Below are 26,418 nucleotides of genomic sequence, written 5' to 3'. Positions count from 1 at the left end.
CAGTGAAAACCATCTGGAAAACCCCCTCAGTTTGGGAGGCTTCTCTGTAGTGTCTTAATGTTGGAGTGAGAGAGAAAATGATGATCATAATGGCGATAATAATGCTAATAAATCATAAGCAATGATGAAAACAAGGACAAAAGGATAAAATAAAAAGGATGAGAGGGTAAAAATATTTATAATAATGCTGATAATGATAATGATGAAATTGATCATAATTGTAATAATTATAATAATGATAAAAATTATAATAATAGCAACAATAATAAATATCAGTGCTGGGGCTGTGAAGTGGGCACTGGCCAATGTTTCCCCAAGAGCTCAATAACTCCTTGGGAAATCTCCCTGGGGATCAGCTCTGCTGGCTGGGGCACCCCATCCTTCCCATTAACATCTGCTCCAGAGGCATTTTCCCAGCTTTTAGCTCTGGGGGGTCTGGCCCAGCGGGGCTCAGCCTGGCCAAGCCGGACCCAGCAGCTGTTTCTGCAATACCCAGCACACTGGGATCACAGCCCAGTGGGAAATAAATCAGGGAGGGGGGGAGAAATCCATGTGGGATTATTGCTGTGGCTGCTCCCGGCTTTGTCTGTGGGTTGTGGGGCTTTTTTTTTGTTGTTTTCTCAGCTCAGCGGCCTCGGGATGGAATCAGCCAACCATGGAGGGGGACTGGCCATGGAACAGGGAATTTGGGGGAGGGCTGGGGCTGGTCATGGCCCAGGGGGGGAAATTCAGCCCTGCATGGAGGGGATGCTCCATCTCCATCCATCTTCCCTGCAGGACATGGGGTAAACAGAGAAAGTTTAATGGAGCTTTGTTTATCAGGTAGAAATGAGGGTTTTGGTGGGAAAAAAAGGTCTTGGGAATCTTCTTTTTGGGGAGACAATGCTGAAAAGCTCGAGGCAGGGCTGTGTCTGTCTGCCCAGCCCCGGGCAGTGTCCCTGTGGCACTGCCATGTTTTGGTGCCCGACCCTGAAGCCGTCGGAGCTTCGGAGCTGCCAGAGACTGTAGTGAACAAAAATTCCTGCTTCCCTGCTGGAAATGCCACTCTGGACCAAAGCTGGGTGGCACAGCCTGTGCTCAGGACCCCTGGCAGACCCTTGGCACCGATGGCCTCCAGATGAGCCCGAGCAGAGCCACGGCAATGGGAGCTCAGCTGCAGCACAGGGAAGTTTTTCCAAGAGATCAGGAAATTCTTCCTCAGCAGCAGCGCAGCAGGGGACAGGGAGCTCCTGGTGCTCCAGGGTCAAACCCAGCAGTGCCTTTGCATGTTGGAACCTCCATCCTGTCCCTCTGGGATCACAGAAGCCGCTCTCCATTTCCCCATTGCAGCATCCCAGTGATGCCCTGTAAGCTGGTTTTTTCCTTGGAAAAGCTGGGAAAATGCCTCTTGAGCAGATCCTGTGAGGGCAGGTGGGATGGACGCTGGGCTTGTGGCCCCGATGTTCCACAGGGGTGACATGGCAGAGGACACGGTGGCAGCACCATGGCATCACCCTGTGCCCAGCCCAGGGACTGGGTCTTGGAGAGCAGGTGGCACCTGGATCATCTTGCTGTCATTTGTCACCTCCCATGGGATGGTGGCCAACACTTCTCCTCCTGCAGGACTGTCTGTTCTGTAGCCCTGAGCGTGACACCCCGACCCAGGTGCTGCTGACCTGCCACTGTCCCCATCCCCAGTAACCTCCTGTGGTCACCAGAGATGTGATTGCCCCAGAAATGTGACTGCCCCAGAAATGTGACCCCCTGGTGACATGATTCCTCCAGAGGCAGGACTTCCCCCTAGAAATATGACACCCCCTGAGATGTGACCCTCCTGGAGATGTGACCCCCAGAGACACGACTGCCCCTGAGATGTGACCACCAGTGCAAACCTGCCCTGGACCCGCCAATCCCGGAGCCGCTGCTGTCGCTGTCATTATCCCCAGGGTTTTCCTGCCACAGGTTCAGCCTCCCCAAAAAGCTGTTGACACCACACTCCCTCATCCCAACCCCCGTGGGGTGAACAGGGACCTGAAAAACCCTTCCAGGGCTGCCAGCCATGAGGGTGGGCAGGACGTTTGCAGCTGCCGGTCACCCCGCGCAGGCTCTGCTGCTGATTCAGTGAATAATTAACACAGCTCATCCCCCTCAAACCATCCGGGGGCTTTATCCATAGCCCGAGACTTTTCTCAACCCACCCCAGGAGGATAAATGGGACAAATAATCCGATTTGAGCATCTCAGTGCATGCTCTGAGGCCCGAGGATGAGGAGGCTCCCCCCAAACGTGGCTCCTCGGCGCAGGAGATGAGACAAAGGCTCTGAACAAGGGGCTCATGTGATTGCAGCCAGGGGAGGACGTGCCGGTGGTGCCACCGGCACAACTCCTCCAGTGCCACAGGGTTCAGATCCACAGCCCCAACTCAAACACACCCTGTGGATTCTCCTGATGCCTCCAGAGATGGCAGGGAGCCCTCAGAGAGCTGGGGGTGCTGGGGGGAGGATGCTTCAGGCAAGGTGGGTGCCCCAACTCCAGCATGGGCTGGAATAAAGCCGCTGCCCCTCCCCGCATGGGTTCCCTGCCTTCCAACTCAGAACCCACATGGAGAGCCCGAGGAGCCCCCCTGAACCCAGTGACAGGGTGAGCATCCAAAGGGGGGACACGAGCCCCGTGCACGGCCTCGCTGTCACATCCCCATGGTGGCCACGGGGACAGCTCAGCTCAGGCCCCTCTTCCCTCTCAGGGGGGAAGCCTGGGGGTCCCCAGTATCCCCTGCTGCCATTTCCCCACATGCCCACACCATCCTGGTGCCCTCCTTTACCTGCCTGCCTGTGGATGGCCAATCCACCCAGACGCATCAGCTCTGCAGCTGGAAAAAAAACCCTCCTTTCCTTCAGGACCCACCTGGGGACAGTGGGGCTTCCTCCCTGAGGCTGGGCAAAGCTGACCCCGAGCAGCAGCACCAGGCCAGTTCACACCGCAGCCAAGGCCAGGAGCCCCCGGCTCTGGCAGCAACAAAGCGGCTCCCACAGGTGTGGGAGGATGGAGGAACCACAGGGAGATCCTGGCAGGTGCATCCCAGGATGTGAGGGGGGTCCTGGTGCTCCCACAGGCCACACACCTGTCAGGACCCAGGGCGAGTGGCTCCCGGGGCTCCCTGTCCCTGTCAGCCCCACAGGGATTAACCCCACGGGAAGCCCCCATGGCTACCGGTTTCTGGGGCTGGTGGCCCCCCATGGGCTGTACACCCATGGCTACAAGTCCTGAGGGTAGTGACAGCCCCGGGAGCACCCCCACGGCCACCCCCCCCCATGGGCAGTGGTCCCGTGCCCCGAAGCCCCTGTGGGCAGCAGCCCCGGGGCTGGTGCAGGTCCTGGCTCCCTGCAAAGCCCCGGTACCGCGGGCCCCGCTCCGGTACCGCTGTTGTCCCCAGTGCTGGTCAGCCCCGGTGCTGCTCCAGCCCCAGGTGCCAGGACAGCTCCCGGTCCCAGTCCATCCCCCGACACCGGTGCATCCCCGGTGCCAGCACATCCCCCCGTGCTGCTTTATCCCTGGTACCGATCCAGCTCCGGTGCCAGGCCACCCCTGGCCCGGTACATCCCCCGGTGCCAGTGCCCCCTTCCTGGTGCCAGCACACCCCGGTGCCGGGGTATCCCCGCTACCGGTACAATCCCGGTGCCGATACAGTCCCGGTGCCGGTACACCCCCGCCGGTGCCGGTGCACCCCCGCCGGTGCCGGTACACCCCCGCCGGTGCCGGTGCATCCCCGGTGCCGGTAAAGCCCCCGGTGCCGGTCCATTCCCCGATCCCGGTGCTCCCCCCGGTGCCTCTCCCCCCTCGGTTCCCCCGGTGCCCGCCGGACCCTCCCGGTCCCTCCCGGTCCCTCCGGGCCGTACCGGGGCAGCGGCGGGGCCGGCGCCTCCCGGGTCGCGCATCAGCGGCGGGGCGGCCGCGGGGCCATTTTCTGTGCGGAGCTGTCGCGAGAGCGGGGGGAGGAGGAAGAGGAGGAGGAGGAGGAGGAGGATGACGGGGGGGGAGGAAGGAACGTGCGGAAGGGCGGGCGGGGGCCTCGGGAGGGGACCGGCCCCGCCCCGCTGCCCTCCCCCCGCCCCGGCTGCTTTTCCCGGGGGATTCTCCCCACCCCGCATCCCAGCGGCTGCGGACGGCTCGAGGATCCCGAGGTTTGGGAGCATCCCGGGGGCTTTGGAGCATCCCGGGGGTGTTGGAGCATCCCGGGGGTCTCGAAGCACCCCGGAGGATTTGGAGCATCCCGGGGGGTTTGGAGCATCCCGGAGGGGGAAAGATATCCGAGCATCCTGAAGCTTTTGGAGCATCCCAGGACCCTGGAGCATCCGGGGGTCTTGGATCATGTCAGGGGCTCAGAATATCCCGGGGGCTTGGGCATCCTGAAGGCCTTGGAGCATCCCAGGGCTTTTTGAGCATCCTGGGGCTCTGGAGCATCCAGGGAGACTTCAGAGTACCCCAGGGGCTTTGGAACATTCCAGGGACAGGGGTCATGGAGCATCCTGAGGCTTTGGGGGGCTTTGGAGCATCTTGGGATCCTCAGAGCATCCCGGGGCTTTGCAGTATCCTGGGGGATTCAGAGCATCCTGGGGTGCTCAGACCCTGAGCCCTGTGGGAGACCCTTGGAGCATCCCAGGGCCCTCTGAGCACCCCAAGCTCCTGGGAGCACCCCAGACTCCCGGGAACACCCCAGACTCCTGGGAACACCCCGAACTCCTGGGAACACCCCGAACTCCTGGGAACACCCCTCCAGCTCATGTGTGGCCCTGAGGAGCAGCCCAAGCTCCTTGGACCCTCCAAGATCCTGAAAGACCCCCAAACTCCTGGGAGCCCCTGGAGCCCTTTGGAGCATCCGGAGCTCTCTGGAGCACTCCAGGGAGTGCCTGAGCTGGCCCAGCTCCCAGCTCCCACTGACAGCACCCACTGCCGGGGTGGTGCCCCCCATTCCTGCTCCCCCAGCCCCCAGGAGGGACTGGAAGGTGCAGGAAGGAGTTTCCTAAACCCCCAGAGCTTCCAAAGCCGCTGTTTTTCATTACAATAAAACCAGACACCTCCCCCTTGCACTCTGCAGTGCAAGGACTCCTAAAAACCTGTGATTTACAGGAAAAATCACCCCAAGGACTGCAGGGGCTGGAAAAGCCCATCATGGTGGGGAGTGCAACCACAATTTCCAGCATGGGGCTGTGAGGAACTTGCAATTCCATGGGGAACTTCCCATCCCAGTGGGGTCCTGCCCTCTGTTAACCCCACCCTGGAGGACACAGGGTCCCCTGAATGCCGCTGGACCCCAAATCTAAGGTGGGGAGGTCTGTATGACACAGCCGCAGCTCCAGTGGGAGCTGGGGAGGGAGGAAGAGGAGGGCTGGGTGTGGGATCAGGGAGGAAGAGGAGGGCTGGGGTGTGAGGGTGAAGCTGGGCTCTGTGGGATCAGGGAGGGAGAGGAGGGCTGGGTGTGGGATCAGGCCGGGCTCTGTGGGATCAGGGAAGGAGGAAGAGGAGGGCTGGGTGTGGGATCAGGCCGGGCTCTGGGATCAGGGAGGAAGAGGAGGGCTGGCTGTGGGATCAGGCCGGGCTCTGGGATCAGGGAGGAAGAGGAGGGCTGGGTGTGGGATCAGGGAGGAAGAGGAGGGCTGGGTGTGGGATCAGGCCGGGCTCTGGGATCAGGGAGGGAGAGGAGGGCTGGCTGTGGGATCAGGCCGGGCTCTGTGGGATCAGGGAGGAAGAGGAGGGCTGGCTGTGGGATCAGGCCGGGCTCTGTGGGATCAGGGAGGGAGAGGAGGGCTGGCTGTGGGATCAGGCCGGGCTCTGTGGGCTCAGGCTGTCGTCACTTCCTCCGGCGCAGGGCCTGGCGGGGGGAGCGGGGGAAGCCGGACATGAGCCGGACATTCCGGCCCTGTTCTTCCCTCTCCCTGCTGAAAACCTCCTGGAGCAGCCCCGGGTGGGCCTCAGCCCCCACGCAGCACCCCCAGCCCCAGCTGTCCCGCTGCCCCGGGGCTTTGGGATGTCCCTGGAGCCGGGCCAGCCGGGCATCGCGGGTGCCACCCCACGCATCGATCCTGGCCCCTCATGGATGAGACCCCCGGCCCCCGCCAGCTGCGGGGCCCAGCACCCCTCTGACATCGCCAGGAAAAGCTGCGACAGCTCCGTGGGCTTTGTCTGAGAGATCCTTGGAGTTTTCCTGGGAGAAATCAGGGAGTGGTGACAGCACCCTGCTCCTGTTCTGCCTCGCCGCTGCCCGGGCTGTGCTGAGCCATCCAGAGCCGCAGCGGATGTGGAGATGCCTGAGCCGGATCCCTGGGACAGCTGGTTTGTGTATTCAGCGTTTTCTGGAGGGTTCATTGTGGGGGGAACGGGGCTGCCTTTGCTCTGTGTCTGCCCTGTCACAGCTCTTGTCACACAGTGACAGTGGGAGCTGGCACCAGGATAAAATACAACCCCCAAATTCAATATTTGAGTCAAAATCGCCGAGTCTGGTTATTTCCCATAATTATTAACAACGAATCTGTTCATACCATGGGGCAGTTTCAGTCCCAGGGTACGAACAAGCAGCAAAGAGCCCGTCCTTGCTGCAGGGGTACCCCCAGCTAAAGGGGATCCAGCGCTTGGCACCGGCACAGTCCGGGGGGCTCCTGAGGAAGCGCTCGCTCCACGCCAGCGTTGCTGGAAAAACTTCACAGGGCCACTACTGGCACCTTGGGCACAGCGTCTGGAGGTGGGGTGGGAGGATGGTGACCCTCTCCTGTCCTCCATCTCAGATCTTCTGCACGTAATTCCCAGGGAAAAGCCCTTCCTTGCCATGCAGCCGGCCTTTCCACCAGCCGGAGGCATCTGGGAAGGGGTTAAAAAGTCAGGTGTGGTGCCAGCACAGCGGGGAGAGGAGCTGGGCAGGGCAGGAGCCTGGTACCTTCCATCAGGATGTCAATGACGTCCCCAACGTTGAAGCTGAGCTCGTCCACGTCCTGCCCGATGTACTGGTAGAGCGCCTGGCACCGCGGCCTCTCCGCCTTGGGCTGGGGCTTGGGGCGCCGGGCAGGGGGCGGCCGCTGGCTCACGCTGCGCCGGCGCTGCATCCTGAGGGGTGGGAGGGATGGAGTCCTCACCGGGAGGGCAAGGGATGTGCTGCTCATCCTGCCCACCCTGCTGCCCCACACCCATGGGGTGCTCTGTGCCTGCAGGTGGGTGCTCCCAGTTCAAGGACTGGGACTACTGGGGCAGGATGAGCTGCCCATCCTGCTGCCCCACACCCATAGGATGCTCTGTGCCTGCAGGTGGGTGCTCCCAGTGCAGGGGCTGGGAGAAGTGGGATGCACAAGAGCCTGGGAGATGTGTCCTGCAGCAAAGCCAGACTGCCCCACTCTGGTTCCCTCCTCAGAGGGGAAAGCATCTCCCGGTGCTGGTGGCAGTGGAAGAGGAGGATGGGGCAGGGAGAGGGATGTGGGACAGGACCTACCCGGCCACCCCCTGGTCAGGCACGTTCAGGAAGTCCATGTTGTGCTCGGATGGAGGCCGTGCCCTGGGCTGGTGGCCAGCGCTGCGGGCGGGAAGAGCCGCGGCCGGGGGACCCCGCGTCTGCCTCTGGGGCATCTTGTAGGTGTCCCCCTGGGCCCGGCCATCGCTGGGGGGGAACTGGGGACCCCCGTTCCTGCAGGCTCCTGGAACACCCCGTCCCGGGGGGCATTAGAGGGGGGCCATGCACGGCCTGCACCCCCAGGAATCCCCCGCCCTGGTACCCCCTCCTCACCTCTGGGTGCTGGTGGGGCACTTCGGGAGGGCGCTGGACACCTGCTGCCACCTCTGCCCTGCGCTGCCCCCTTCCTTGTGGGCTCTGGGGGGACACAAGCCCCCCGTTAGGTGACAGTCCTCAGAGCCAGCTGTAGGGGCTGTCCCCCCATTTGTACCCTGTTCCCCAAAGCTCCCCGTGCTGCCCCATCTCACTCCTTCCTGGGTGAGACACAAACCCCACAGGGTACACCCAGCCCTCCCTGATGCTCCCAGCGTTCCTGCGTCCCCCTTCTGCCACCCCCCAGTGCCCTGGCACTCACTGGCATTCCTGGGGAGCCCATCCCCGATGCTGACCGTAAGGGTTTTGCCTCCAGCTTTGAGGGCGGCCACGTCGCCCTGTCCTCTGACGAAGGTGACGTTGCGGGTGCCACCGCCGCCCCAGCCCTCCTTCTTCACCCGAAACTGTAGTCTGGGGGTGACAGAAGCCGTGAGGCTGCGGTGACAGGACCCTGTCCTGCTTTGTCCCCTCTCCTGGCCCCCATCCTTACGTGTCCTTGAAGGAGAGGGGCAGCTTGGAGCGGGTGAGCTCCTCAAAGCGCTTGCACAGGAGGCTGATCAGCTCCGTCTTGAAGATGGACTCCAAGAAATTGTCGGCACCGTTCTCGTGGAGGATGAAGAAGTCATCCTGCCTGGTGCTGGGGGACATGGGAGTGTCAGTGGGGGGCAGGGCTGGTGCCAGCTGGGCTGGGGGAGAGGTGGGGACCCCACTGGGCTTGGGTCCACCACGAGGAAATTTGGAGATGATTTAGCTGGAAAACTGCCCGACATCCAAAGCCCCATCTGCAAAGCACCCCGTGGGGAGCCTCCTCCTCAGGGCTGGATGCCCCTGTGGATGAGGGACTGGGGAGCACCAGGCCGTGGAGAGGCTGCTGGAGGCGAGAGGGGGCGCCCAGCCGTGCAGAGCCCACGGGGAGGGACACACCTCAGCGAGACGCCGCTCACCGCCTGCAGCTCCACCTTCTTCTTGAGCACCTCCTTGATCTGCCCCTTCTCAGGCCCCTTCTTCACCTTCTCCCGCCCGATCAGGTAGAAGTACTTGGGGGTGAGGATGAAATCCCGCTTGATGGGCTGGGAAAGGGCAGGAGAAGGGGGTGAGGAGGGGTTTGCTGGGGGGCACAAGCCCCACGCACACATCCCACCCAAGGGAAGCCAGCAGGAGCTGCAGCTTGGCCGGTCCCCAGCCCCAGGGGTGTCCGTGTACCTTGAACCTCCGGTCGTATTTGGTGATGGAGTCGGCGAAGTCGATGCGCTCCCGCTTGGCCAGGAACTGGCGCAGCTCTGGCCGCTCCTCCATGCCCAGGTAATCGCCCACGAAGTTCCTGTTGATGCTGTTCCTGCGCCGCTCTTTGAAGTTGTAGAGGATGCTGGCAGCTGGAGGGACCCCGAAGAGGGCCAGGTCGGACAGGGGTCTGTGCAGGTGGCTCAGAGCCCCCCAAACCAGCCATAGTTCATGGTAGCAAGGAGTGGGGCTTGTTTTATGCCATGGGAGGAATCCCAGCTGCTTGAGCTTGGCTGGCTTTGAAACCCATTAACTGCCTTCAGAAAACCTCCTGCTGTGGGAAGGAGGGATGAACCCAGCTGCTTTCTGGGTTTTCCTCCTTGATTTTTTGCTGCTCGCTTGGGAAAACCCATGATGGGGTCAGGCAGGGACCAGTGGCTTGTCCCATCCTTCTGCCAACACTGACTCTCAGATACTCAGATACACATCCCTGTGCAGGCCATGAAATGCCGAGTGAGACAGCACAAGGATCTGGTTCTGTCCTACGGCGGGAACTAGGAGCAGGAAATCTGCGCTCTCCTTTCAGAGTGGGAAAAGAGTCCCAACATCTCATGGGCCGGATCCTCTATCACCCAATCACCATTAGTGCCATGATCAGGAGCCAGGCTGCTGCTCTGACAGCTGGGCTGTCCCACTGAAAGGCACCCTAGAAGGGCTCTGGGGTGTCCGTGTCTTTGCCCAGCCTTACCCTCCTCTCTCATCTGCTCGTATTTGCGGATGGCGATGTGCCGGCGCCAGGCCTTCTGGATCACCCGGGCGAAGCCGTCGAATTTCCTCTCCCTCATCTCCTCGAGGAGGAAGAGCTGGCAGGGACAGGCAGTGCTGAGCCAGGACACCCCAAACCCTCCCCAGTGATGCCCAGCCACGGGCAGTGTCCCCAGAGGGGTCAGGGCCACCCACCGACTCGGGGTTCTTGACGAACACCTTGCTCCGGCCCATCTGGTACTGGTCTGGGTCCATGTTGACCGAGCGCAGAAGGTGCTGCACCCCTTGGCGCTCGTCCCCGCGCCACGACGGCCACGTCTCAGGGGTGAGGATGGCATAGCTGTGGAGAGAAAGCAGGGTCACAGAATCCCACAATAGTTTGGGTTGGGAGGGATCTTAAAGCCCATCTTGTTCCAATCCCCTGCCATGGGCAGGGACACCTTTCACTGTCCGTTCTGCTCCAAGCCCCAGCCAGCCTGGCCTGGGACACTGCCAGGGATCCAGGGGCAGCCCCAGCTGCTCTGGGAATTCCATTCCAGGGCTTCCTCACCCTCCCAGGGAACAATTCCTGCCCAACCTCCCATCCAGCCCTGCCCTCTGGCACTGGGAAGCCATTCCCTGGCTCCTGTCCCTCCATCCCCTGTACCCAGTCCCTCTCCAGCTCTCCTGGAGCCCCATTAGGGTCTGGAAAGGGCTCTGAGGTCTCCCTGGAGCCTTTTCCTCTCCAGGTTGAATGCCCCCAACTCTCTTAATCTGTGAAGCTGTGCCAGGGCCTCCCCACCCTCACAGGGAGGAATTTCCCTCTAATGAGGTGCTGTGGGTCATGGCTGGGCTGTGGGATCTGCCAGCCCCATGCCAGCAGCCGCTCACCGTTGCAGGAACTTGTGGAAGAGGCGGCGGTAGGCGAACCCTGCCCGGCGCACCCGGATGTTCTCCTTCAACCCCAAGTACTCAACCTGGTGCTTCACCCTGTGGAGCAGGGAGGGACAGTGTGGGACAACAGGGCATGAGGGGACCTAAAGATGCACCTAAAGAGGGCAATGTGTCCCCACACGCTCTGTGTGCTCCGCTGGGTCTGAACAGCTCAGAGGCACCAGCTCAGGGCTGCAGTTTTTGGAGGAAAGCTGGTCCTGGCCACATCTCCATGCCCAGGGTCGCGTTCCCTGGGCTCTGTGGGCTCCTGGTTACCTGCTCTCCTCCCAGTCCCGCGGTTTCTTGGTCTCGTTGGGTTTGATGCAGCGGATGTAGTGTGGGGTGCACTTCATGAGTGTGTTCACCAGGTCGTTGGCCTGTTTCTGGTGCAAATATCGAGCTCTGTAGCATCAAAGGGGGCGGTGGGAGCACAGTCCCTGCCACCGCCCCAGAGGAGCTGCTGCTCTGCAGCCCATGGGACACACCTTGATTTTGGAGCCTGCGGTAGTCGGTCTTCCCTTTTTGTCAGAATCAAGTTTTTCTGGGAAAAGCATCCGGATGAAACCGCTGGAAGGGAGGTGACAGTCCCCAGGTGAGAGCTGCCAGGGTCCCCAGGCTCAGCACGGCCTGAGCTGAGGCCAGCTCCAGCTCTGCCTTCTGCTGCTGGGAAATCCTGGACTGTGGGGCTGAGTCCCTCCTCCCTGACCACCCACCAGAGCTGGTGGATGATCCCACTGGTGGATGATCCCAGTGGTGGATGATCCCACTATGCCCAGCCCTGGGATACCCCCAGTGCCCATGGAGCGATGCAGGATGCGATGCGAAGCTGTGATGCCCACAAAGGCAGGACCAGCCCTTAAGGTCTGGATGTTGAGGACTCTGCCCTGTGCCCCAGCCCTTTTGGGGTGCCCCAGGACCCCAGCACTTCCAGACTCACTATTCACTGCTCTGCATGAGCTCGATCAGGTCGGTGAACAGCACGTCCCGGTTGCGCTCGCAGAAGCCGTTCACATCGTAGGACACCTGATGGGACAGGAGGGGACCTCAGCTGCGGTGGGTGGGGCTGTGGGGCACAGGGTGTGGGGTTTGGGGTGCCCTGCCTACCTTGCCAGCGTAGTGGTGGATGACAAAGCCTGAGTTCCAGCTGTTGAAGTGCTCGTGGGTGCCCACGGCTGCCTGCAGCTTCTGCAGCAGGGTCTGGTCGGCGCCCTCGCCCGTGGCGTGCATGGTGGCACACACGTCATCCAGGACACTCATGATCCCGGGAGGGTTCTGGGACAGGGACGGGGAAGCCATGGGTGTGGCAGGGCCCAATCCTGCACCTGGGCACTGCTGCTTCCTGCTGAGCCACAGCTTAGAGCTGGTGCTCTCTCACGGGTGCTGGAAGTGTCCAAGGCCGGGCTGGATGGCGCTTGGAGCACCCTGGGATAGTGGAAGGTATCCCTGCCCATGGCAGGGGTGGCACTGGGTGGGCTTTAAGGTTCCTGCTAACCCAAACCAGTCTGGGATTCTCTGCTCCCTGGCAGGACTGGTTTCAGCACCCACCCAGCCCCCTGTCTCTGGGTGCCTCTGCTCCCCAAAAAGCCTCCCCGGCAGAGGGGACCCCACTCACCAGCTTGTTCTCTATCAGGTCACACACCACCTTGTTGTTGAAGTACTGGATCTGCGTCCACTTGATCCCCTCCTGCACATACTCCTCCTGGGGAAGCACAGGGACAGCTGGGTGGGCCCCGAGCCCCTGGGATGTGCTGCAGACCCCCTGCTCCAGTGGTGCCGGGGAGGAAGGGGCTGCAGGAATTGGGGTGCTGGCACAGCCCCACAGTCCCCAGCCCAGCCCCCTGTACCTGCTCTGCCTTCAGGGTGAGCTCGATGAAGATCTGCTGCAGCTTCTCGTTCACAAAGTTAATGCAGAATTGCTCAAAGCCGTTTTTCTGCGTGGGAGATGGAAGAGAAAATGGTGCTGAGTTGTCTTCTGCTCCTCTGGCTCATTGGGGGGACCCCAACCAGCAGTGCTTGGATGCTACTCCAGGAACCCTTCTTGAGGCCACCTGATCCAGGTGCTGTCCTTGCTGTGGGAGCAGCAGCATTCCCAGCTGGGCTCCAACAGCACAGCCGCACACACCTGGAATATCTCAAAGCCGTAGATGTCCAGCACCCCGATGCTGTACTCCTCGTATGGCTTCTGCATCGCCCGGTTGATGGACTGCGGGGACAGCGGGGACAGTGTGGGTGCAGGGCTGTGGGATTGGCTGGATCCTGGAGCAGGGGGTGACCATCCCCTCTCAGGCCCACGCACCTCCACGAGGAAGTCGAAGACGCGGGCGTAGAGCCCCTTGGCCAGCGCGTCGCGGGTGTAGGCCGCCTGCTCCACGTTGAGGGTGACGGTGATGGACTCGGAGCGGCCGCCCCACTTGCTGTCCATTTTCCTGCTGGTGACCTTCTCGTTGAGGCGCTCCTGGTCGACCCCCAGCAGGTAGGCAGGGAAGGCCAGGGCTGGGCAGAGCGGGCGTGGTCAGGGCTGTGTCCTCCCCACCCGGCTCCAGCCACGGTTGAAGCCCTCAGCCCCATCCAAGTGCGAAGGACAGCAGTGGGACAATGACTGGGGACATGGGATGCGTCCTTCCTCTCCCAAGGTGACACCTGCCATCACCCCTGGCTAATTAAGTTCTGGCTGAGCCAGTTGCTCGCTGCCTCAGTTTCCCCATGTCTAACGTGGGGAAGGTGCTGCTGCTGCCTCCCTCCTCCACCAGGGGATTTGTGACACAGCCACAGAATCAAAGGATGAACTAGATTGGAAAAGACCTTTGAGATCATCAAGTCCAGCCTACGACCTTAACACCTCCTCATCAACTAAACCACGGCACTGCGTGCCACGCCCAGTCCTTTTTAAAACACATCCAGGGACGGTGACTCCACCACCTCCCCGGGCAGACGATTCCATTGCCAGTTTGCCACTCATTCCTGAGGGTCCCTGTGACCGTCCCCAGCTGTCCCCTGGAGCCGCTTGGCTACTCACAGTCAGCGTTCTCCACCCGGGCGTAGTTGCCCTCCTCCCGGAAGCTGATGTTGCCCAGGTGCAGGATCCCTGCCACGATCTGCAGCACCAGCTGCTGGTCCTCACCGCGGATGCCGATGACCTGCATGGCGTTCTGGGGGTGCAGGGACCCCGTGAGCCCCCGCCCAGCCCCAGAGCCTTTGGGGACTCCCCTCCCTCCTGGGCACTCACCACAGTCTCATGGAAGTCGCTACGGTCATCTGTGCCCTCCACCTGGTAGGTGTCTGTCTGGTTCAGGTAGAAGTAATAATCCGGGCTCATGATGCCCAAATTCTGCCGCTGCTCTTGGGACGCCCCTTGGATGAGCTGGGAGGGGACAGGGGGCTGTGGTCACCCAGCTCCTGGCCTCCCCCTGCAGCCCGGTGGCTTCAGGCCACCCCCATACCTGATAGTAGATGTGGAAATTTCTCTCGCACTCGTTCTGGCTCACCACGCGTGACTTCTCCAGCAGGAAGTTGGAGATCTTGCCCCCGTCGGGTTCTCCGCCCCGGCTGAACTGGATCTCGAAGTATTTTCCCTGCTCCGGCACAGATCCTGCTCAGAGCTGTGGCCCTGGCTGGGGGGATTCCTCATTCCTCATTCTCCTCAACCCCTTCCCCACCACATTTTTTGGGATGCTGGGATTTGCAATCCCTGGCTGAAGACTTTATGGTTCATGTGGAGACCTCATCGCTCTCTCAACTGCCCCAAAGGAGGTTGGAGCCAGGTAGGGTCAGTCTCTTCTCCCAGGTGATAGGCGACAGGACAAGAGGAAACAGCCTCACGTTGCCCCAGGGGAGATTTAGATTGGATATGAGGAAAAAATCCTTCACTGAAAGCATGGTCAGGCACTGGAACAGATTGTGGTGGAGTCACCATCCCTGCAGGGATTTAAAAGCCGTGTGGATGTGGCACTTGGGGACATGGCCCAGTGGTGGCCTTGGCAGTGTTGGACTCGATCTCAAAGGTCAACTTTCCAACCCAGCTGGGTCAGTGACTGTGCTGCAGCGCTGACCCCCTGCACCCGCCTGCGACTGCCCTGGCACTTACAAAGCGGCTGGAGTTGTTGTTCCGGACAGTTTTGGCGTTTCCAAAGGCCTCTAGCAGCGGGTTAGACTGCAGGATGATGTCCTTCACGTGCTGGGGACAGAGCAGGGAAGGGCTGAGCACAGCTGGGTCCCCCTCCAGGCCTGGGGACAGATCTGGGGCTTTGCGTGTCCCCAGGTCTGGAGTGGCCACAGTGCCACCATCAGCTGTGGGGATTAGGGGCTGGCGTGGTGGGGGTCAGTTGGGAGGTGACATGATAGGTGGCAGGGGGGACAACAGACCTACCTGGACCTTCTCCCCACCCCCAGACACTTTGGAGATGTAGCCCATGATGTATTTTGCTGCCACCGTTTTCCCGGCTCCGCTTTCTCCACTGTGCAAACGCCAAAGCAGAGGAGATGTGAAATGCCCCCGCCAGAGCCACTCGTCCTGGGGGTTTTGGGGTGGGTCCTGGAGCAGGACCAGAGGGTGACAGCAAGTTTTGGGGACTGTGGCCACCCCTCTTGGACGGGGCTGCCCAAGTGTATCGCTGTGAACAAAGCGGGGCTCGCTGAGCTGCTCCAGGCGACATTGAATTTCTTGTCACCGGATTTAGAAGGGGAGGAGGGAGACTTGGGAGCCGCAGAGGGAAGTGTCCGGCCTTGCCCCACATCCTGACCATCCCCCTTGCAACACTGCCCCGGAGAGCTGCATTGCACAAGGCTCTGGCCCTGCCTGGGACCCCCCTGGTCACAGCCTTGCCTGGTGGCCCAGGGGGCTCCTCCAGACACCCCAGAGCCCAGGAGCCACCACTCTTCAGCTACATCTTAGCTGGGAAACCCCTGGGCTGGGGAGAAGGGGTGGTGGGGACAGATGTCCCCAGGGGCAGTGACACCCCAGCTGTGCCCCGGTGTCCCCCAGTACCTGATGATGACACACTGGTTCTCCCCGTCGATCAGCATGTTCCGGTACATGTTGTCAGTCAGGGCGTAGATGTGGGGGGGATTTTCATACTGGGCCTAACCGGGGGACAGGGACAATGGGGCTGAGCACAGAGCAGCCCCCAGCTCCCCTCTCCAAACCCTTTAACTGCCCACAGGGGAATCAATCTTCTCATACTGACCCTAAACAAGGCACAGGGACAGCGGGGCTGAGCACAGAGCAGCCCCCAGCTCCCCAAATCCCCCTCACTCTGCCCATGTGACAGTCAGCCTCTTCCCACAAACATCGGCTCATCAGCAGTGTGTCTGGGGTTTCCTAACCCTCCCCTCCTCCCTGGGAAGCTCGCTGGGGCTGAGCTGTGTTTTACCATGTTTGGGTTGCTTTAGTGTGCATTTCTGAGCTGAATTTCCCAGGAATGTGAATTTGCTGCTGGGTCTCTCGTTAGGAGACTGACCCCTGCAGCAGCCACGGGGCTGTGGAGGATGGGGACCCTCAGGGGACGCTCCTGGGGGTTTTGCACGGAATTAACCCCGAATTGCCCCCGGCAGCCTCACCGCGCCCTGGTACAGCTCGATCTCCCGGTCGGTGAAATACGGCATCTGCTTGAAGGGGTTCACGGAGATCAGCACGGGCCCGATGTAGGTCTGGGCAGCAGGTCAAGGGCCGTGTGTCCCGTCCCATGTCCCCCCTTCCCACTGCACAAACCCACCCCGCAGGCCGGAAGGTGGGTATGGGGTCCCTGCCACGTCCTGGCAGCTGCACCAGGAATGCCACGAGGGATTCCAGCTCGGCACAGGCAGAGCAGCTCTGCTGCCGTGGCTTGGGGCACTCCCAGCGCGTCCTCGGCCCCGGAGTGTCCCCTGGGGTGTGATGGCTGCAGGAGCATCCCCTCAACTCCCTGGCCTGGCTGAGGATTGGCTCCAAAAGCTTCTCCAGCATCCCGCAGCCTCCTGGATTCACCCTCTGCTCACGCTCCTTTTGCAGCAGGAGCCCATCCTGGTATTACATCCAGGGAAACTGAGGCACGAAGAGGAGAGGAACTGCAGCTCCTGCCTTTCCCTGCCCAGCAGCCACTCTGCTGCCTTCCCGGCAGCATCCCCGAGTCACTCAGTGCGGGCAGAGGCACGGAAAAGCAGGGAATTGCACCTGGAATTGGTGCGGCAGCGGGGTGGGGATGAGCCCCCAGCACGGCGAGGAGATGGAGGTTGGGGATGAAGCAGGTGGGGTCATCCCAAGCATTTGATATCCTATTTGTGTCCCAGCTGGCAGTGGGACAGTGGGGCAGGGGGAGAGCAGCCGGAGGGCAGGAAGAGGGAGCTTTTCTGCGAAATGCAGAAGCTTGGGATGTTGAGTCATGGTTGGACAGAGCTCTGCGTGCAGCAGCACAGAAAAAAAAAGGAAGAGAGAGGCTGCGTGGGGTATTTTTCCCCTCAAAAAACAACAACAACAACAACCAAAACCAAAACCCCCCCCCAAAACGCCAACTCCAAACCAAGGCCCAAATGCGTGCAAAGCCCCAGGGCTGTGGCGGGAGGTGGCTGAGTCACAGCATCGCCTTGTAAGGACAGAGTCACATCTTCAGGGGAAATGCAGCGGCGTGGGCAGGAGCCTCAGCCCGGGCTGAGCCCTCCCCGTGCCCTGCTGTGCCCCTCGGGGCTCTGCTCCTTGTCCCCAGCAGGGACAGCCACCCCCGCACTGGGGAGCAGCGAGCTGGGATGGTACCGGGGCCACGTCCCCACGCGGGTGTGGAGTGAGCAAGGCTTGGGGACACGTCCCCGTCCTCCTCCAGACCTGTGGCACCCGGCAGTGCCAGCTCAGGGATGGCAGCAGGGAGCTGGAGCCGCTCCGTGTCCCCTGCGCTGGGTGACGGTGTCCCCCGTGTCCTGGCACCGCTGGGGACGAGGGGTGGCACCTCCGCCTCGTGCCTGCGGGGATGCTCCCGCTCCACCCGGGGCTTGCCTGGATTTGTGGGGGGTGCAGAGCAGCCAGGACATGCTGTGGGCATCGCTGGGAGTGGGTGACACCAACAGGGGACGATGGTCACTGCTGCCACCGGGGAGACTGCTGCCACCCCCGTCACAGGCAGGGGGTTCCCGGTGTGCAGGGACAGAGGGACACTGCGGGTGAGGGGCTTTGCTCGGGGCTCTGTGGCTGCAAAGGAAGGACCAAAGTGGGTCCTGGGGCATGGCAGGACAGGGGGTTTGGGTGCTGTGTCTCTGCCAAGCGCAGCTCAGCTCGGGAACGGCGACGTTCCCCCAGCCCATCCCAATCCCGTCCCAGCAGGACACAGGACACAGCAAGCGCTGGGGCAGCTCCAGTTTGCCGCGCCCCGACAAAGCCTAGGAGCCCATTCCTGCTGCTCCCTGTGCCTGTCCCCACTGCCTGGGCAAGGATACAAAGATGAAATCGTCCATGAAACGCTTCTTGAGGTTCTCCACGATGGCCTCCTCGGAGATCTTGGACAGCAGCACCATGTCGTCCACGCCGCTCTGCTTGACATTGTGGCTCTGCCAGTGGAAGCGCTCCTTGCTGCCCTGGGGGCACAGGGACACAGCGACTGTGCCGGGGTCGCCTCCTGCCACCAGGGCCACCTCCTGCCACCAGGGCTGGCTCTGACCCCCGGAGCTGCCGGCGGCTGGGACCGGTCCCCGGCTCAGCTGTCACTCCAAACCAGGCACCTCGCGGTGCAAACGGAGGGGTTTGACCACCCTGGGAACTCTCAAAGCTGGAAATTCAGTGCTCTGGGCCTTGTCCCAACCCTCTGGATCGCTCCTCACCTCCGGGCAGCCGGAGAGGAGCAGACAGGAGCTGCCCCAGCCCCCCTCACCCGGGTTAATGAAGGATAAAGAAGCAGTTGATGCAGAGATTGTGAGCCAGAACAACACAGGGGAAGGGTGGTGGTGGCATCCTCTGCACCCCCACATCCTCCTTGCACCACTGTGCCCCTGTCCCCCTTCGCTCTGCCCAGGGAGATGCCAGCACCCTCTGCCCAGCTGTCCCCAACTCGCCCAGCTCTGTCTCCCGGGGGCTGTGGGGCAGCAGCAGAACTGGGCTGGGATTTCAGCCCTTGTGGGGTAAACACAGCCCTGGGCGGGGAGGGGGGGATTTCATCATGCAAAAGCCACCCAAAGGCCTCCCCTCACCCTCGGTGTCTCCAGAAACAAGCTGGGCACAGCTGTGGTGCCCATGTGGCCCCCGGCACGGTGCCCAGGAGGGGATGCCCCATCTAGACTGGTCTGTGGCCCCTCTGTCCCCATCCCCGCCGTTCCTCTTTCACCCCCCTTGCTCCTGTCACCGATTTCACTTCTCCCCCATCAGCCCTGGCCTCTTACTCTTTCCAGTTCCCTTTTCTTCTTCTCTTCCCCTTTTGCTTGAATTTCCTGCAGGCTCTCAAGATTTCAGGATTCTGGATCCTGACACCTTTGGAGGCTCCTGGCAGCCCCTGATTTTTGCTGGGTGCCCCCAGCCCCTCACCACCACCCTGGGGTGTTTGTCACAAGCCGGCTCCATCACGTGCTGCTCCCCTGTCCATCTCCCTCCTCCCTGGGCTCTGCAACCCCAAACACCCCTCTCCAAACCCCAAATGCAAGTCAAGCCCCCACAGCTGCTGAAGGGGCTTCTGGCTGTGTTGTCCCACCACCTCCTCTTGGGGTGCACAGAGCTGAGTCAGCTCAGGGGGCTCAGGGGGTCCAGGGCTGCTCACAAAGCCTGACACCACCCAGGGAGCTTCTCCTCTTCCTCCTGGTTGTTGTTTATGGGCCTTTTTCTTGCCTTCATCCTAATATCCCCCAGAAAACCCATCTGGAAAAACACCGGCAGGCTCAGCCGTCCTCTCCAGGTCACCGTGGTGTCACCCAGGGAGCTGCCAGAGACCCCAGGAGCTTCCCAGCTTCACCTCAGCCTGGTCCAAACCCTGGGCTTCGGGAGAGAGAGCCCATGGGCAGACAAACACCTCTGTGCCCTGTCCCCATCACCCCAAACTCTGGGCTGCTGATCGAGGCCACGTTAAGGCAGATAGGATTTCCTGCGCTGAGAGCTCAAAGGTTTCGAGCTGACACCCAGAGATTGTCCTTCAGCCCCACGACTGCTCAGAGCTGTCAGTGCTGTTTTCACCTCCTCTTCCTCTGGCCCAGCTCAGGGGCTTTCCTGGCCCTGCTGGGGCACCTGGTGCAGCCCAGCTGCGAGGAAAACACCGCCTCACGGTACATGAAGGGTTTGTCCTGGCTGTCTGCAGAGCTCTGAGTGTTCCTGCCCTGTTTCTGGGAGCACTGAGCGTGCCTGGCCTCCCTGAGCGTGCCACGGGTGGTTTGCAGGGCCAGGGTTCACTGAACTGGGTAAAATCAGGATGCAGAGGAATTAGAATCCCTTAAACCCTGGTACGGCCTGAGCTCGGTGCCCAGGGAGCCCCCATGGGATGGGGCTGCAGGTGACACCCCAGTGGGGAGTGGGGGCACAGATTAATATTCCAGAGGTTTACGGCAGCAGTTTCTCAGTCCCCTCCTCTGTCCAGCCCCAGGCCAAAGCTGCCCAGGGAAGAGGGCCTGGACCAAGCCATTCCACCCTCATGCCAAGCAGGGAGAAGATTTTGTCCCCCTCCACCTTCCAGGTGCCCTTTGCAGCCCCTGTGCATGAGGGACTTTGCTCCAGAGGTGACAGGTGACACATGAGGAGCCCCTCAGTATCCCCAGCTGTGGGATGGGCACTGTCACCACCCCTGTGCCCAGGGCCAGGATGCTCCTGGGCAGGGAGGGGAGCAGCCCTGTGGCAGCACTTGCAAAACATGGTGTTTTTCTTCAAAGCTGAGGTCAAACCACAAAGGAACCCTGCAAGCCTCGAGCAAGGAGCGGATGCAGCTCAAGGTGGCACCTTTTGAGTCGAGATAGGCTGAGGCCAGAAGCAGCAACACCTTAAAACCACCAGAAAACCGTGAGAGGAGGAGCAGCAGCAAGTTTGTCACATCAGTGTCACAGCCAGGCACGGGCAGGGGTTGGGGATGGGGGCTGGCCCTGGGGCTGGGTCCTGGCAGGGGTCCGGGTCGTGGCTGCAGAGTCCCTTGGTCCTTCAGGAAGCCACAGAATAACTGCAGGTGGCGAGGAGGGGACAGTGGAAGCATCTTTGGTGACAGCATCTGAGCAGCCTCTCAGAGGTGACAGCCACAAGCGTGGGCGGCAGAAGGTTTCAGCCTGGCCACTGTCCCCTGTCCCCTTCCTGTCTGGGTGCAAATAGCTGGGGACAGCATCACCCCCAGGCATGGGGGGAGCAGAGCTGTGAGCTGCAAGGACACAGCTGTGGCAGCCCCTTACCCCAAGTCTGAGCATCTTCCTAATTCTGAGAGCTTTCATCTTCCTCTTCTGCCTCCAGATCAGCTTCCAGAAGTGGCTGCTGCCCTCTCAGCAGCCCCACATCCTCCCTGCAGCCCCTGGCCCCTGGGCCTGCAAGGTCTGACCATGGGGACCAGCACCCAGGGGGTCCCTCCTGGCCTGGGGCTGCCACCCCCACCCCACAGTCTGCCCCACCAGCACCACCAGTGCTGAGACCAGAAGCACCAGTGAGGACACAAAGCTGTCCCGTGGGTGCCACAGCAGTGACGGCAAAATCCAAACCTCTCTGTGCCAGACAGGCGGTCCCCATCCTGTCCTGGGGGACAGCAGCCCCCAGCCCCCCACACCCACCCCCGGCTGCTCCTCACCCCGGTGCCTCCCCAGCCCCCGTCCCCAAGCTGGGCCGCACCATCCCCTCTCCAGCAGGGACATGGGGCAGGCCCCTGGCACATCCCAAAGCAGCGAGGGACGGCGCTGGGAGCAGGGCAGGGCAGGGCAGGGGCAGCCCTGAGGTGGCAGAGCAGGAGGTGACACCCCGGGGTGCCCGAGGGGAGCAGGGTGGGGTCCCCAGGAGGGCCCCGCTCGCACTCACCATGATGTCCCCGTGTCCCTCCCCGGCCCGGGGCGCTCGGGGCTGCTGTCACCGCCGGCCCGGGGCCATCCCAGAGAGATTCTTTTTTGCCTTTCTGCTGATTGTGACGAATTATTTTCCCTCCCCTCACTTCCTCATTCTGCACGTTTGTGGGGGTGGCGAGGACAACGGTGCCTTTGCTACCAGGGGACTTCGGGGTGGCCCTGCCCTGGGTGTCACCACCTCTGCTGCTGCTCGGTGTCACCGAGCTGGGGAGGGAGCGGCTGCTGGACAGAGCCCGGCAGGGATGCTCAGAGCCTCGGTGAGACCTTTCCCCTCACCCTGCGGTGACAGCTGGATGTCACCTGTCCCGGGGTGGTCGGTCAGTGCTGGGGGGTGGCTTTAGGAGCAGGATGCTTTTGGTTGCTGCTTTTTTTTTTTTTTTTTTTTTTAATAAAAGAGGCCCCTCTTGAGGTGCAGAGAAAAGCAGAGTTCTGGGCTACCATGTCCCCACTGTCCCCTGCAGAGTCACAGAAGGGTTTGGGTGGGAAGGGACCTTAAAGCCCATCCAGTGCCACCCCTGCCATGGGCAGGGACACCTCCCACTGTCCCAGGCTGCTCCCAGCCCCAATGTCCAGCCTGGCCTTGGGCACTGCCAGGGATCCAGGGGCAGCCCCAGCTGCTCTGGGCACCCTGTGCCAGGGCCTGCCCACCCTCCCAGGGAACAATTCCTGCCCAAGATCCCATCCAGCCCTGCCCTCTGGCACTGGGAAGCCATTCCCTGGCTCCTGGCCCTCCAGGCCTTGTCCCCAGTCCCTCTCCAGCTCTCCTGGAGCCCCTTTAGGCCCTGCAAGGGGCTCGGAGCTCTCCCTGGAGCCTTCTCCTCTCCAGGTGAGCACCCCCAGCTCTCCCAGCCTGGCTCCAGAGCAGAGGGGCTCCAGCCCTTGGGGCAGCTCCGTGGCCTCCTCTGGAGTGGCTCCAGCAGCTCCCCGTGCTCCTGATGTTGTTCCCCAGGGCTGGGGCAGCTCTGCAGGTGGGGTCTCAGCTGAGTGGGGCAGAGGGGCAGAATCCCCCCTCCCCTGCTGGCCCAGCATTACCAACACAGGCTCTCTGTGCCATGGGGTGCCAAGGGGGAAAGTGTTCCCACATATCCTGGAGCAGCTCTGGCTGCATCCCCACCTTTCCAACCTGCTCCGGCCCCCAGGGAGAACCCTCCCCTGCTTCCAAACCCCTCCTTTGGTGTGAATTGTGGTGCTGTGAGTGCCCAGGCCAAACCCCGGGCTCGAGGAACACGACTGGGAGCAGAAGCTGTGCCCGGGATCGTAGCTACTCCTTTATTATAATTCATGCCTTACGTCGCTCCTCCTCAGAGTTAGTATGTTAAACATTGGCCAGTAGATATATATCGATACAAAAACGATGAAAACACCCCCTCCCCTCACCCAGAAACGTCAGAACGGAGCGTGGCACCAGGAAGGAAGAGAAATGAGGTTTGCTGAGCACCAGAGAAGCTGCGATCGGCTGGAGGAGCAGGTGGACACAAAAATACAGCTGGGAGGGAACACACGGGGGCTCTGCTCTGGGGGAAGGGGGCTGTCCCCTCCCTGCACCGTAGGGATGGCCCCAAGGGAACGAAACATGGCTTTGGACAAAGGTTTCCCATCGCTGTGATGTGGAAAGGCCTGAAAATAATCGTAGTTAACAACAATTATAATGCTAACAAAAAGCACATGCTTTGGAGAGTTGAAGTCAGATCTTCTCCATGGGCTGCCCGTGGAGAGATTGGCCTGGGTTTGGCCATGAGGTGACCTGGAGGAATTTCAAGCCTGCTCTTTTTCCCATCACTGGAGGCCTCCTGCGGGCAGAGGAGTGGGTGGCACTGGGACTGGCACCTCAAGGCTACAGCCACACATGGCCAGGCTGCCTTCGCAGGCAAAGCACCTTTTGGAGGCAAAGCACCTTTGGAAGTCAAGCACCTTTGGAAGTGAGGCCGCAGCAGAGGCTGAGGCGATGTCTGGGCAGGGCCCTGCCATGCCAGGCCCTGGGGACACCGTGACAGGAGCGATCCTGTCCTGCATCCTCCTCGCTCTGCTCCCTGAGCCTGGCGCAGCCCCGCAGCCCCGAGCACGCCTCTGCCCCCAGCTCAGCTCGTGCTTCGAGGGATACAAACTGGTCCTAAAAGTGACAAAGGCGTTAAGGACAAACAGGGCAACACCCCAATCCAAGTCGGTCGCCACGAGAGTTTGGAGAACCCCCTCTCCCAGTTAAACTGGTGTCACCGCTCTGCTCACGGGGTGACCTGCTCCCTGTCCCCTGCTGCCAGTCCTGAGGCGACAGGGTGCAAACCAAGGGGACAAAACCCCTGCTCCAACCCCACTCCCCACAGCGGCTTCTCTTCACCCAGCGCCACGCCACGAGGCACCTGAGCCCTCCTCCCTGTCTCCCCTGGGATCCCGAGGGAAGGGCAGCAGCCCCGGGGGTGCTCGAGCCCCGTGGTGGTGCCCAGAGGACACGGAGCGGGATGAGGCAGGAGCGGGGCGAGCGGTGCCGCTTCCCTCGGTGGCTCTCGGCCGCTACTAATAAATAACAACGTCAGAATTTCAAGTAAAGTCCCTGCTCTGCCCAGCTCCCCCCTCTCCCAGCACTCATCCAGCTGGGGCTGCAGTGGTTTAACTGGGAACCTGCCATGGTGAAGCTCGGGGGCCACGGGGGTCTGTGGGGGACGGGTTTGGGGGACACTGGCTCCTGCTGGAAGCGCGAACGGAGCCAGGGGAGATTCCCAGGGCGGAGAGGGAGGGCACAGCTCGGCGGCCCTCTGGCAGAGCTTTGGCCTTCCAGTTTTGCCACGGGGGTCCCACTGTGTCCCGCCGTGTCCTAGTGCCCCTGGCAGGTTTTACAGCACATCTGTCGGAAGTAGGTCCGGCTGCAGAACTTGAACTTGAGGACGAGCGGGCAGTAGGCCACCTTGTTCACATCCTTGCACTCTGAGGGGACACAGAGAGGAGGAGCAGGGTCACAGCTGGGCTGAGGGCATCCTGGGGGGGTTTTGCCAGGAAGCTGAAAGATGCAGCCGTGATGAAGATGCTGCTGAGGACCTCACTAATGAAAACCTCTCTGTGCCAAGGTGCAGTTCCTGTGTTTCTCGGGGTCGTGGCACACCAGGCTGGCCTGGGACCAGAGGGGACCAGGGCCACGAGGTGGCCACATTTTCAACAGAGTGATTCGGGTTGGAAGGGGCCTTAAATCTCATCCATTTCCACCCTCTGCACAGGCTGGGAGTGCAGAGATCCATCCCTGAGGCAGGGAATGCCTGGAGAGGGGATGGGCACAAGGCCAGGGTGGGAATGTTCCCGCTCCCACTGGGTGTCCAGGCAGAGAAATCCCGGAATTACAGAAGGGTTTGGGTGGGAAGGGACCTTAAAGAACATCTCATCCCACTCCCTGCCATAAGCAGGGACACCTCCCACCATCCCAGGTTGCTCCAAGCCCTGTCCAACCTGGCCTCGGACACTTCCAGGGATGGGTTCTCCCCACCCTAGAGCCCAACCCGTGTTGTGCTGGCTCTGCTGTCCCTGTCCCCAGAGCAGGCAGTGCCCCTGTGTCCCCTCCCCAGAGACCCCTCACCTTCAGGGTTGTCTGTAGGCCCTGACTCGCACTTGGTCTCGCACTGCTGCATCCCAGGGGGCTGCAGGGCCTCCACGCAGTCCATGGACGGCTGCCCGGTGTGAGCCAGGCACTGGACGGATCTTCTCTGCTGGCCAAGGCCACACTGGGCTGAGCACTGTGGGGACAGCACAGAGGGAGCTGCCGTGGTCACCATGGCTTTAGGAATGTGACAGGAGTGGGCACAGATGGGCGTTAGGGGGTGCAAAGAGTGCTGGAGGTGGTGGCTCCTTCCCTGCCCAGCCGGGACTCCCTGGCATGAGCAAGTGCTGTGGCCCTGCATCCCAACAAAGCTTGGTTTGATTCTCCAGGGCCTGGGGAGGATCCCTCCATCCAACCCTAAATCCCTGGCTTTTCCCAGGCCTCCCGCACCCCAATCTCACTCTGTGGCTCGAGGGGTGTTGGAGGGCAGGGAGGACGGTCAGGGTCACCCCGCTGGGCTCTGAGGGGGACCAGCAGTGGCCTTGCTTGTCAGTAGGGCCAGCCCAGCTCTGCAGCCACTGCCCTGCTGACCCCCAGACACTCAAGGGGACCCCTCAATGACTTCTGTGGGGTCCTGCCAGGCCCGGGACACCCCCAGCTCTGCTCTTGGGCAACCATCATAAATGAGGCAAAAAGGTGGCAAAGAACATTGCCATGGGGTCCTGCTGTCCCCTGGACAGTTGTGGTGGCCACACAGGGTTCTGCTGGCCGGTAAAAGCCTTTGGCACTGCAGGACTTGAAGGCCTGGGAGGCTTCTCCTGCAATGCCCCCGTGGGGAGGGCTGTCCCTACCTCTCCCCACTCGCCGGTGACCCAGCGGGGCGGGGGGCAGCGCCGCAGGTTGCACCTCATGCTGGTGGGGGGCTTGGCGGCCTCGTGGCACTGGGAGGTGGGCAGGGTCACGCTGTGGTCGCCGCTCTTGCACAGGACGATGCGGTGGCGGAAGCCGGGCCCGCAGCTCGGGGTGCACTGCAGGGACAGGAGACACGGTCAGGGCAGCCAGAAAGGAGGGGACAGAGGCAGCTCTGGCTCCCCCCACGCTGCTCCCACCTCTCCTGGCTCCTGAGCTACAACATCCCCCACTCTGCGCTCTCTGTGGCCATCACTGGTGACCGGCACTGCCCTCCCATGGAGCAGCGCCCTCAGAGAGGTGAGGACGATGTCAATCACAGAATCAGAATATCCTGAGCTGGATCCCAC

General features: G+C 61.7%; 2 protein-coding genes across 2 annotated transcripts in view; both read right to left on the bottom strand.

The window, feature by feature from the left end:
• Window positions 1-6,606: 6,606 nt before the first annotated feature.
• On the bottom strand, window positions 6,607-21,680 carry MYO1F (myosin IF). The gene is made up of 28 exons (XM_082297776.1): window positions 21,596-21,680; window positions 18,079-18,216; window positions 16,237-16,326; window positions 15,665-15,759; window positions 15,047-15,134; window positions 14,765-14,854; window positions 14,121-14,252; window positions 13,907-14,041; window positions 13,697-13,829; window positions 12,977-13,173; window positions 12,803-12,883; window positions 12,525-12,611; window positions 12,293-12,379; window positions 11,785-11,952; window positions 11,618-11,703; window positions 11,166-11,247; window positions 10,957-11,063; window positions 10,639-10,737; window positions 9,964-10,108; window positions 9,752-9,866; window positions 8,986-9,155; window positions 8,707-8,852; window positions 8,273-8,419; window positions 8,045-8,193; window positions 7,744-7,827; window positions 7,453-7,654; window positions 6,907-7,073; window positions 6,607-6,830 (listed from the first exon to the last, which is right to left on the bottom strand). The coding sequence occupies exons 1-28, from the start codon at window positions 21,596-21,598 to the stop codon at window positions 6,754-6,756; spliced, it is 3,300 nt and encodes a 1,099-aa protein (XP_082153902.1). The 5' UTR covers window positions 21,599-21,680; the 3' UTR covers window positions 6,607-6,753.
• Window positions 21,681-24,260: 2,580 nt separating this feature from the next.
• The window catches only part of ADAMTS10 (ADAM metallopeptidase with thrombospondin type 1 motif 10), a 60,510-nt gene continuing 58,352 nt past the window's right edge, over window positions 24,261-26,418 (bottom strand). The window contains exons 23-25 of the mRNA XM_082297709.1: window positions 26,011-26,187; window positions 25,199-25,355; window positions 24,261-24,558 (exon numbers count right to left, since the gene is read on the bottom strand). Coding sequence (XP_082153835.1) covers window positions 24,449-24,558; window positions 25,199-25,355; window positions 26,011-26,187 — 444 coding nt within the window. The 3' untranslated portion in view covers window positions 24,261-24,448. The remainder of the gene's footprint in view (window positions 24,559-25,198; window positions 25,356-26,010; window positions 26,188-26,418) is intronic.

The sequence above is a fragment of the Coloeus monedula genome (genome assembly GCF_965178545.1).
Source record: "Coloeus monedula genome assembly, chromosome: 27".
NCBI lineage: Eukaryota > Metazoa > Chordata > Aves > Passeriformes > Corvidae > Coloeus > Coloeus monedula.
Note: the sequence above shows the minus strand (reverse complement) of the source record. Positions and strands in the feature narration are given on the sequence as shown.

Coding starts and splice junctions, on each gene's coding strand:
- MYO1F (XM_082297776.1), bottom strand. Junction 14,253..14,764: donor ACAACAACTCCAGCCGCTTT/GTAAGTGCCAGG, acceptor GTGCCGGAGCAG/GGAAAATACTTCGAGATCCA. Junction 8,420..8,706: donor GTGAGCGGCGTCTCGCTGAG/GTGTGTCCCTCC, acceptor CATGTCCCCCAG/CACCAGGCAGGATGACTTCT.